We start from the raw sequence: 12,993 nt of genomic DNA on the forward strand, positions 1-12,993 counted from the left end.
CACAGTACAGAGACTAGCGACATACAGCGACAAAGTCGCTGGCGGTGTGAACTGGGCTTGAGTGAGCACAGCAGGACCAGAGGCCACTCCCCCTCTCTCACTGCACACTGAGTGAGCACAGCGCAGGACGAGAGGCCACTCCCCCTCTCACACTGCACACTGAGTGAGCACAGCGCAGGACCAGAGGCCACTCCCCCTCTCACACTGCACACTGAGCGAGCACAGCGCAGGACGAGAGGCCACTCCCCCTCTCACACTGCACACTGAGCGAGCACAGCGCAGGACGAGAGGCCACTCCCCCTCTCACACTGCACACTGAGTGAGCACAGCGCAGGACCAGAGACAGAGAGGGTCGAAGAAAGCAGCGGAGCTTAAGTAGCGTTTTCTCAGAGTTCACTGTGTTGCCTCCTCCCTGCATCATCGCGCTTATTCATTTGTGGATGTTAACTGAATCTGTAAGTCAGCTACACTGTTTACTTCTGAATATTATATTTCATTCTGGTGCGCTTAACGTTATCGCTACTGTGTAATAGTAGCCTATGCTTTTCACCAACTAAACATATCCTATTCAATGCGTTCACAGTCTCTTTCATGGCCATCATTTGTAGTAGCCTATTCACAAACTGTTTGCTCAAGCATAGCCTGGTCTCAATGCTAAGTTATTACTGTGTCATGCGCACTGAAGTTAGCCTGTAACTATGTGATGTTGAATATGCTATGTTAAATAGTTGCCCTGCCTATTCAACAGGATAGCTCATGTAGGCTATGCAGGCTTAAACAAGGTTAACTCTCCTCTTACCGATCGTGACGGCAAATCCCCATCTTTCCAGTGTAAGCCATCCTTACTTTTCATCATTGAAACAACCAAGTTAGCTGATGTGTTCTCCTTTATTGTGCTTAATGTTGTTTTATCGGTCGTGGATAGTAGTCAACAAGTCAAACATAGCCTGATCTCAATGTTAAAATTGGCTATCATGCTCTTAAAGGACAAGTTCGGTATTTTACACTTAAAGCCCTGTTTTCAGATAGTTTCTGATGAAATAGAGCGATTAAGATTGAAATTTGGACACATGCTGCTGGCCCGAGAATTTTCGGTTTCTGTGGTAGCATTGTTTGCTGTTAGCAGTCTGCAGTGCGCTTTCAGAAACCCTCCACCTTCCCCAGCTCCACCTGTATAGATCTGCTTCAGGGGTTATTTCATGTATGTTATATGCTTAGCAAAATTTACATGCACTGTACCTGATGTATATCCAAGTCAATCTATATTGAATAAACTTAAATCAATATTTCAATCGAATCAAAATGCAAGCTTGTGAATCAAAATCTAAATTGTGTCAATCAATACCCAGCCTTACCATTCAGTACCACAGTACCACTATGGCATAGTACTTTTGGTAAAGGTCAGAACAAAGATACTCAGATCCTAGAACAAAATGACATGATCACAAAACCTTTGCAATGGGACACTATAGGAACCAAACAGCTCCTAAATACACATACGAAGTGGACTAGTATGCCATGGTTAGCCATTAATAGAGAAAATACTCAATGAGAAACTTGTCAGCTCATAATAACACATATTCCGTCTGTTGGGCTCACTGGGCTCATAGCTCTCTGCTGCTGGTTTCTCAGACACCCATTATTACCCATGATTCAGCATTCTGAGGGAGACAGGAAGTGGCAATGTCAGTCCCCAGCCCCCCACCCCAGACCTAATTTCTTTTCTGTCGTTGTTCTTTTCTGTCGTCTGCTGTTTTTGTCCAAGGATTCAATTTAGGAATAAGCTTTGCACACTTGCATAAAACTGGCATTTGTGTGTAATCAGGAAAAGAGTAATACATCGTCATGATTTTTACCTATTCATGCATGCAAGAAATAAACTAAACATACACATGGATAGATAATATACAGTAAGCCATTTTACATCAATTAATTAATATTACACCAAATAACCTAATCAATATTACACCAAATCACCTAATAAATATTACACCTAAAACTACCTTTGATAAAATGGCAGTAACACACTACAGTAATGCTATCGGATAATAAAACCATGTACTTTAAAATATGCAGTAGAATTGAAAAGTGGCCAATATTCATGTGCTATTTATTTTCATGGTACTTAAGGGACTTCAAAAACCATGGTAATACCTCTCATCATAATGCAAAACAGTCACAAGCCACATCAGCAAAATCACCAGAGCTCAATGCATTTCATTGTCACCGGAATTCACACACCAGCCTTCCGTCAATAACAATATGTTTTTGTACAGTGTCTAGCTGTGGTTAAGCTCTCCCTGCATGTAAGCAGAGCACATCAGCCGGGTTCAGGAAGTAAACATCCTATTTCCTTTCTTCACACAAATTGGTTAATAACAATAAACTTCTCAAGACAACCATGATCTCTGAAGTTATTAATCAATATGCTTCTGTTTTATTGTCATTGTTTTTTTATTTGATTCCATCTTGTATATACTGCATCATGGGCTGCAGTTCATTGTCTAGCATTGTTTGCTTTTTAAATATATATTTTTTGCTTCAAAACAAATTGTGTAATGTCTTCGTTGTTCTCAGGGCTGGTTAGTTTGGTTTATGGCTTTTTTTTTTTTTTTTAATCCCTATGGAGGAAAATAATGGGGAAAATTCTTCCGGAACCAAGGCTGCTGAAAAAGTCATTGTTGCACTCTCAGTATGCAAAAAGAAGTATGTCAAATGAGTAGAATATTAATAGACAACACCCAAACAGTAGGGCTGCATGATTAATCGTATTTTAATCGTGATAATGATTTATGCTTCTCTCGATTAATTAAAAATAATCATCACCATTCCCCCGCTGATTATTTGTCCTGAATTTTTTTTTATTTCGACATTTCCGTTATCTTGCATTGGTAACACGCCTCCACTATCATTCCTTCAGAATGTAGATGTGTGTACCTTGAGCTTTTCCTTTCCTTCACATCCATATTTCAAGCTATTTGAGGCCAGGGCTGATGACTTGACCAGATTTATTAGTCTAGTGTCAGCGTGAAAACCCCAGAGAATGTGTGTGTGGGCTTACACGCATGCGCATACAGATGTGTTTTATTGAACATAATGAAATTCCATTGAGGCTTCTAACTAAATACAGCACTGATAGCAGCAGGCCAAACAATTCTTCAGGTCACAATATAATGAAGCTTGAGTGCTTTATAGATGTTCTGTTGGATCAGTTTGTGGCCAGAGAGAGGAAATAAAGCAAATATTTGAGGTAAAAAAAAATGCTGCTCAGTAATTAACATAACTAACATTTTTGGTTATATTCTCTTTATTGATACAAAGCCCAATTTATGTTTTAAACAGACCACAAAGGAAAAGTCCAAGATGTTTAGCAGCTTTTATGTGGGAATTTTAATGACATGTGTGGGAACCACTGCACATGTTTGTAATGGTGTAAACTTTCTGTGAAATTCACGGAAATTGACAGGCATGATTATTCGCACATGCTCCGGTCAGATTTTACATCCATGGTTTTGATCACAGAGGAGTGATCATTTTTAAGTAACCTTTTTCCAGTAGATGTTTAAACTTCTACTTGGGTAGAAGTACAAAACTTGTACTTACTTACTTTTATTTTATTATTTTTGCTATTTGACATATACCATACCCCAGCTCAAAATGCCTATTTAATGAGACAGGGGTCAAATGTACCAGTCACACACTGGATAGAGCTTAAATAGGTAAATGCTGAGTCCAACTTTATTATTATGAATAATTACATTTATGCATTTGGCAGACGCTTTTATCCAAAGCGACTTACATTGCATTTCAGGGTACACATTTTACATTCTTATCAGTTCTTGCCTTCCCTGTGAATCGAATCCATGACCTTGGCGTTGCAAGCGCCAACGCTCTACTGTTTGAGCTACTAATGAAAGCTCATTTGGAGTCAGCACAGCTCTTGAGTCACTGTGAATCTCACAAGACCAAAGAACTGATCTGTTAACTTTAGACTCAAATCTGACCGAATTATTGGATCTGTGAGCCATTAACTGCAGCAATTGGTTCATATTCACAGAAATAATCATTTCTGTCATTTTTGAATCATTAAATGTGTGAACCTGTTCAACCGATTCATTGAAATTCAAACAAGTTCACATAAGTTGAACTTTTTTCAAATGCAAATGACCAGATTTGCATAAATCCTTTACAACGCAACCAGCGATCACAGTTCAGTCATACTGAAAAAGCTAGCGGACACCTGTCAGCAGTCACTTTTAAAGTATCTCATATTCAGAATCAGTAATGAGGACTTTCTTCTACCACTAGGCAGACAAGTTAATGATAAGTTTCTTGTTTGCAGCGTCTTCAGGTTTCTGAGTGGATGAGATGAATACATTAGTACTCTCCTAACAGCCTGGAAAAGCACCGTCAGCACTTTGAGAGTCAGCAACTGAAACAGGACGAGAGGTGAGAGATTGAAAGAGGAAAGTGCGATAGTGAGCGGAGAGAACTGGAGATTAAGAGGGTGTGTGTCAGTTCGAGAGAGAGTGAGTGTGTTGGTAAATGGCTAATGCGGGTGTGATGGTGTGAATGAAGGGAGATTACTGACTGAGAGAATCTATAGACTTTGTGACCTTGCTATAATAATCTCTCTCTCTCACTCTGTCATTCTCTCGCTCACTGAGCTCACTGCTATTGATGTGTAGATACAGATTATGAATTTGAGGCTCAGTGACGAGGGAAGAAATGAGAGAGTTTGGAAGATCGACAGCTTAAATGGTTGAGGCTGACTATGAGTGACGTCTTATGATATTAGACTCTTTAAACAGTGGCCCTTTATGGTTAAGGACTTCTGATGTTCATTTATCCTGGGGAACATATATTCATCTCCAAACATTGGTTTTCTATTTTAATCAATTAATATACTACGGTATTAATATCCAAATTTAAAAATAAAATAAGGAATGAAGGAAAAGAGGGAACATTTAACTCAGATAATTAATAAAGGTCTCATTTAAAAATGTGGATGGATAGATGGATGGATGGCCGGACGGACCGACAATAATTTCCTAAATTTCTAAATATTCCAAAAGGACTTCCATTTCATTAAATCACCTTAACATAAATAAACTATGCAATTAATGAACATAAATTCACATTATTCTCCAATCAAGGTCGATATTCTCGTTAAACCTAGCGTTTTACATGCTCCAGAGTTTCAGCTATTAGAATATAAATACAGTGATCCTACTTTAAATAAACAAAGATGTTCTTTCCCCCCTATTTTGATCTGGCATCTATTACACTGTTGACTTTCGCTCTTCTGTATTTTTCGATTCATGAACTCGCTTCTCTTTAAGGTTGTGAATCTCTTCATCTTACTTTTTTATTATAATTTTAATCATCTCAGAATTAGTTTCTTATGGACATGCACAAATATAAATATGCTATATTGCTAAAAGTAATAACAACAGCAACTCGGCCGCGAAGTGGTAGGGCACGTAAAATCAAAGAGCAGGGTCAGCACATGCTGAGGAGCACAGTGCGCAGAATTCGCCACTTTTCTGCAGAGTCAATAGCTACAGACCTCCAAACTTCGTGTGGCCTTCAGATTAGCTCAAGAACAGTGCGTAGATAAAATTGGTTTCCATGGCCGAGCAGCTGCATCCAAGCCTTACATCACCAAGTGCAAAGCAAAGCGTCGGATGCAGTGGTGTAAAGCACGCCGCCACTGGACTCTAGAGCAGTGGAGATGTGTTCTCTGCAGTGACGAATCACGTTTCACTGTCTGGCAATCCGATGGACGGGTCTGGGTTTGGCGGTTGCCAGGAGAACGATACTTGCCTGACTGCATTGTGCCAAGTGTAAAGTTTGGTGGAGGGGGGATTATGGTGTGGGGTTGTTTTTCAGGGGTTCCAGAGAAAGGAACTCTTAATGCTTCAGCATACCAAGACATTTTGGACAATTTCATGCTCCCAACTTTGTGGGAACAGTTTGGGGATGGCCCCTTCCTTTTCCAACATGAGTGCGCATCAGTGCACAAAGCAAGGTCCATAAAAACATGGATGAGCGAGTTTGGTGTGGAGGAACTTGACTGGTCTGCACAGAGTCCTGACCTCAACCCAATAGAACACCTTTGGGATGAATTAGAGTGGAGACTGCGAGCCAGGCCTTCTCATCCAACATCAATGCCTGACCTCACAAATGCGCTTCTAGAAGAATGGAAAAAAATTCCCATAAACACACTCCTAAACCTTGTGGAAAGCCTTCCCAGAAGAGTTGAAGCTGTTATAGCTGCAAAGGGTGGGTCAACTCCATATTAAACCCTATGGATCAGGAATGGGATCTGCATGTAAAGGCAGATGTCCCAAAACTTCTGGCAATATAATGTAAATATACGGTTACATCAGATGTTGAAAACAAGATGCTTGCATGACTCTATTGTAAGGTAATATTGTTGTGCTTGTTAACATGTTCACTTGTTAATTAATTCAGTCAGTCACTTTCATTACTAAAAATCAAGTAATGTATGCTGGTGTTCGTGAATAAGCACAAAAAATGCTGCCTGCTTTTCATTTGGCGTGCTTTAAAAATGTTCTTTTAAATGTTCTTATTTAAAGTAGAATCAAACAGACTACAATGAAAAGAATATTTTGTATCAAAATTGTTTTAACTAAATATATATTCCTGAATAAATATCTGCACAAAAGCAACACATTCACAAATACATGTACATAATAGACATTTTGACAACATGTTTGGCGAAAACCATATACACACAATGACAGCGAAAGACTAATGAGTGCAAAGAGCTCAGACCCGTACACCACCTGACTGCACAAACTGAGCACTATTGTCTGAGCCACAATCAATAACTGGGCTTTTCTGCCAATCAGTGAATGACAGTGTGTTTGTTTGTCTGTCTGTCTGTCTGTTTGTTTGTGTGTGTGTGTGTGTGTGTGTGTGTGTGTCTCTTTAGGGAGGTGTTGAGCTCTGGATCAATGCAGAGAACAACAGGGGTCCATTCAACATCCAGAAACTCAGACACAGTGAAAGTGGTTTCAGTAGACTACAGTGTCTTATACGATAACACTTACAATTTTGAAATGAACATTAAAATTAATGCATCTGCTTTACATCAATCCACAAGAGATTTTGCAATAAGTCCTTTTTGATAATCCTGAATGTGTGTGTGCAATGAGGATGATTGGCTTATGTGTGTGATAGTGTGTGTCACTCTCCAGAAGGTAAAGCCAGACCCCTCCCATGCAGAATGGATTGGTCATGGAGGCCAAGGCCACTGTGAAGTGGCTGCTGGGACAAATCTGAATCATTTTAATTAAACAGAAACACAAACACACATATGGTCCAGAATCAAGCGGGTGCAGTAAAAACGTGTCAACATTTGGTGATCACCCCACCCTTCAACACAAAGCATTATCCCAAAAACTCCACAGAAGTGTCTCTACCTATCTCTTTCTCACATGAAAAACAAACATACACAGGAAGGGAACTGTAGATTTCAACGGAAATTCCCACCAGATTCACCACTCTTTTATCAATGTGTTCCTCTTTCTCTGTCAGAGTTTACTACAGGGGTGGTCACACTAGACTTCCATTGATTTCCATTCATACGCATGCGAATGTGGGAGAAAGGAAACGCAAGCTCATGCAAATTTTGCTGTATTCCAAAGCTCATGTCTGGTGAAGACTGGCCTGCGAATTATCACTTGAAAATGTATAACTAACAGAAGATTGATACTTCATGGTGTGACCTCTTAGCTGAATTAAAAGTTCAACTTTTTGCAACATAGCAGTAAAGTGTATTAGATTGTATATTTTTTCATTTTAGATGTATTATACTGGTATGCTAAATTATGTTTTTTTTTTAAATAAGCCACAGAGTGCAACATCATATTATAACCACTGCAGTGTCCATAGAAATTTTGTGTGCTCAAACTCTAGAAAGAGCGCATCTTAAGAATGAGTTGTGCCCACTGCATTTGACTAACCCCAGAGCAAGACATCAAAGAATAGTTATACATCATGTCACCATAGGCCCCGCCCACTCGCACTTGAGTCTGTCGACAACAGGACAAATGAAAGAGTGAATGAATGTTTGCTTTGATGCGTCCAGTTTAAACAGCTTGTTTGCATCTCAGTACAGGCTTCAGAGGGATCCCAGCTTCGGAAACAAGTTGATAGTTTATTTTAATCGCATTGATTGGAGGATATGTTTGTTCGGGGCATTTTGTTTTATTAGAATGCCAACGAAAATAATTCCAAACAAAGCATTACTTAATAAATCTGCCTTTCTGAACAAATGGTTTGAGTGAGTGATTCAATAATCAATTCAAAAAGATAGTGACTGCATCCAAATATACAGTACATGCTTCTCTACTATATAGTAGGTGAAAAAAATTATGTAGCATGTCCAAATTCACCATATTCATTAAACAGTAGGCAAGCCAAGAATCACCCAGATGACCAACCACTTCCAGCAAGATCTGAAGTTTGCATTCAATGGACACTTTACTATCCCTTTTAGCCATTGGTGAGGATATGTGAAAGACAAAGAAGGAAAGACAAAACGATTCGCATTACATTCATACTACACACATTCATTCTATATAGAACATACTTTTTAACAGTTGCGAAATACTTAAAAGAAGTACCTATTCAGAGAGCATGCGATATCAGATGCAACCAGTCACTTGCTTTGTTTCTGATTGAATCAGCCATTTTGAACGAATGAATGAATGAATGACTCACTTATTAAGATCACTTATCCTGCTGCCATGATCAATAATATTTGGGATTTCGAATAGAATTTTAGACTACTTGATCAGCAATTCCACCCACTTTGGCAGATTATAAGGATTTCAGCCATGGATGAACACATTATAAACACACATACACGCACACACAAACAGTTTCAGAGCACAAGAAACAAATTAGCCATGGATGGATAGTCTCAAATTGCATTTTAATAGCTCTAGGTAATTTTTGCTGTCATGTGTGATACTGTGAAACCATGTCAGACCTGCTAACTTTAGGAGGTTGTCAACGCTGGGAATGAGGTGCTAACAAGAGGAAATATGAGACACACACACACACACACACACACACACACACACACACACACACACACAAAGTGCAAACTAAGCGCAAAGCCAAAATACTGCCCTCAAAATGTGTTGTTTCAAGACAGCACCCCTCAGTGGCTGAGACACTTTTATACACACAACTATACACACAAAGACACTATTAATCAAGTAACTTAAATGAAATAAAAAGGCATATGAAAGACATTATAAGACGGTCCTTTTTTTGCATTCTATTTCATTTGCTGTGATCAAACTGAGTTTCAAGAGTTCCCTGCAATCAAAGCTCGGAAACATATTATCATCCTGCCTTTGCTGTAATTACTATCTTTCTGAACACCAGCTTAGAGGAGTACGCTCTAGTGAGAGAGAGAGCAGAGGAGGAGAAAATCTGAGATGTGTAGAACAGATGTGTTGTAGGAACAATATGATCTGATGAATTAAACGGTGAAACTGACCAGTGAAAGAGAAAACTCAACCTTAACTGACTTAAACTCACACCTTTTACACCAACCATATGCCACACTGAAATAAATGCAGCACATGTACATGCCAAAAACAAAGCCTATTTTAAACGTAATTCCACTGACCTCATTAAACTAGAGTTCTGACAAGCACAAGTGTTTTGTTGAACACAATATATATATATCACTGGATCAAGTGCACTGTATATACAGTAGCCAATTTTCACCATGTTTACATGTGTTCTCATAGTACAGTCATAAATACAAGAGAAGTCATTAAGAAATAGTATGCTTTCAGTGTTGTACAATTATTTTAACCTAGTAGCTTTTATTTCAATTCAATTCAATTTATATTTATTTGTGTAGCACTTTTCACGATAGATATAATTTCAAAGCAGCTTTACAGAAAATGCATGTTTCTACATTACAATTTAGAGCAATTTGTTATCAGAAGTGACTGTATCCAAGAAATGTCCATGTCCAGAAATGTACAGTTTTAAGATAATACAAATAATGCAGTTAGCTAAGATCATGTATTCATTTAGGCAGAGACAATGATCTCATTAAAGCAGTTATTACAAGTTGTAATCATCATAATGATTACAATATCCAGTATAGAAAATTTGCCACAATGTTGATTCTGAGTTGGCATCATCTGAAGTCCTAGCAGGGTTTGGCGTAATCTCTTCACAGGATTTTTTTTTTATTTTTTTCGTTATTAAATATTACACTATTACTTAATTAAATATTATATGATTAACATTTCATTGTACCTTTAGAGGTTCAACAGCTTGTCAATGAGAAGTACCCTCAAAGGTACATCTTTGAGCCCATCATTTTAGTTATTTATATACAACAACAGGACATCCAGACATGTGTTTAAATGGTCACTGTTGAATGTATCTCCTAAAGCCACATCATGTAAATGTGCACCTCTGCTCTTTCCTTCTATTGTTATTCATTCTCATACACACAAGGTTTCCTATGTATCTCATTCAGCAACTCTCTTCATGTTTTTTAATGTTTTCTTCGCAAACTGACTTAAATCAAACTCTTGCATCCTTTAAATATACAATAAGTGCATGGGTTATAACTTTTAAATTATTATTATTGTCATCATTATGTGTTTAAATTGATACAGTAAAAAAAAAAATCAAAAATAGTACGGGGTACACCAGCTTGTCACTGAGGCAGTAACCTCAAATGGTGCAACCTTAAAAGCTTTATAAGATACTAATATGCACCCTTTAGGGTTATATTATTTAGGGTTAGGCTATATTAGGCTATTACAAAGGTCTACTACCCCTGTGAGCGCACGCAGCCTATTAATAAAAGAACTTACAGTACTTTCATTTTTATATAAGTTTTACTCAATGTAAACATTCAGTAGTAAGATAAGCACTATTATGAAGTGTCCTACCGTCGGGTGAGTGATGAGTGGAGACGCCAGCTGTCAGTCCCACTATCAGCAACACAAAAGCGCGCAGTCCGCTCATGAGGCACCAGTTCTCCATACGCCGGGAGATCCTCATGATGCCCGGCTCCTTATGATGAGATCTTCATAATATACCCACACAGAAACACACAGATACACACACACACACACACACACGGCGCAGGAGGAGAGGATGTGAGGGACTTCCTGCAATACGATTAAATCCACAGGGGAGCGAGGGGAGGAGGGTGGTCTACAGACCCGCGATAGAGCTGTCAGAAAAACTTTACAAAGCCGCCAATAGTGCTGAAATCTTGTGCTCAACTGTGTTCACACACTGTCCCGTGTCACACATGAAGAGTGTAAACAAAAGCAATGAGCACACGTACAGATACGAAGAGATATTGGTTGGGTCTCCTGCTTTGGTGAAGTGTTGATTCTTTGGGAGACTGCTGCTTAAATCTCCACGTGTTTTATATGGGTGCTCTGCAGGGTCCTAAAGCCATTAGTCCACCAGTGTATCGAGCATAACCGACAAACTATTCATAAATAGTGTTTTGTTTTTGTTTTGCCTGTTTGTTTTTAACCAAATAAAATAGAGATCAAATTTTCACTGACTGAAAACTTATAAATAGGCTACTAGATTCCATTGTCATTGTGCTATTCTTATTCACACAATACTGTGAATGGCTTCTGTTTGATATGGCATGAATGAGTTCATTGGTACCAGCTTCAATGGCACTGTTGTTAAAATCTATGTATTTTTACATTATCTGCATTTTAATCAGTACATGAATAAGTTCATTTTACAGCAACATTGTTGCAGAAATTAAGAAACTATCTTTTTATGTGGCTCCAGAAAATGCAAGAAAGACAATTATTCATTTTCTTAACGGGGTAATTTTCTCTTTCATTTTCATTATGAAAGGCACTTTATAATAACTCTTTCAAGGTTTCCAGCAGGTAGCATACTGACCTCAGAGACTCAAGGACTTTTCAGCACATTTTTAAATCAGCATATTTGGTTGCTCTTCCTTTTATGAGACTTTCAAAGTACCACAACCAGCTCTGAATTCTTATTGCTGAACAAAGACGATTTTTACACCCTTAGGTTACTTGTATCTGCTTTATCATCCATCTGTCATCTAACTGATCACTGAGTTTCCAGACTAATCTTCTGTAACGCTGTGCTCTCCTGAATTCTATTACCCCAAATTTCACGTTCCACACCAGAAACCCTGACACTTCCAGGGCAGAAGAGTCAGTGGAATATATGCCCTTTTCTTATCATCATATCCAACACCATATTAACAAGTAGCTTTACTTCACTGACTGAAATTGCCTATTACAGAAAGAGAATAGGCTATAATATCCAAATTTTAATGTGGGGAGAAAAGCCGGCAATACTAATCTTTTTTATTTTTCAAATAACCATGAGACTTTAAGAACAAAACCACCATTTCATAAGTAGAACAAGCTGTACGTAATAAATCTTTGTAATGTGTTTTGCGAATAGCTGGGTGGCAAATCCAATTATGATTTCTATTAACTGTGCTTAAATCCTCAGGTCAGGTCAATCAATTTCCACTGGAGAAAAATATTCAGATAATTTTGAATAGGGTATGGTGATTTTAAAGGGGTGGTATGCCCTTTTCACAAGACGTAAAATAAGTCTTTGATGTCCCCAGAGTGTGTATGTGAAGTTGTAGCTCAAAATACCCCACAGATATTTTTATATAGCATGTTAAATCTGTCACTTTTTGAGGGTGAGCTAAAACGCAGTTTTTGTGTCTGTCCCTTTAAATGCAAATGAGCTGCTACTCCTGGCACAGAGGGCGGAGCTACAACAGCTTATGTCCTTTTAACTCACACAGACATGCACTGAAATTTTCAAAAACTTTTAGCCTTTTATGTTCAAACCGAAGTCAGAAAGATGGAGACTAAAGAAGTGACAACATGTAGACAACATTTCTGAATGGTTATTTGGTGAATTTATGTAGCTTATGTG

At 38.4% G+C, this 12,993-nt stretch overlaps 1 protein-coding gene across 2 annotated transcripts in view; it reads right to left on the reverse strand.

Annotated features, from left to right (window-relative positions):
- adam12b (ADAM metallopeptidase domain 12b) overlaps positions 1-11,433 on the reverse strand; it is a 112,504-nt gene extending 101,071 nt beyond the window's left edge. For both annotated transcript variants that reach the window (XM_081394041.1, XM_081394040.1), the window contains exon 1: positions 10,971-11,433. In XM_081394041.1, coding sequence (XP_081250167.1) covers positions 10,971-11,082 — 112 coding nt within the window. In that variant the 5' untranslated portion in view covers positions 11,083-11,433. The remainder of the gene's footprint in view (positions 1-10,970) is intronic.
- Between the last annotated feature and the right edge of the window lie 1,560 nt (positions 11,434-12,993).

The sequence above is a fragment of the Scardinius erythrophthalmus genome (genome assembly GCF_964197995.2).
Source record: "Scardinius erythrophthalmus genome assembly, chromosome: 19".
Taxonomy (NCBI): Eukaryota; Metazoa; Chordata; class Actinopteri; order Cypriniformes; family Leuciscidae; genus Scardinius; species Scardinius erythrophthalmus.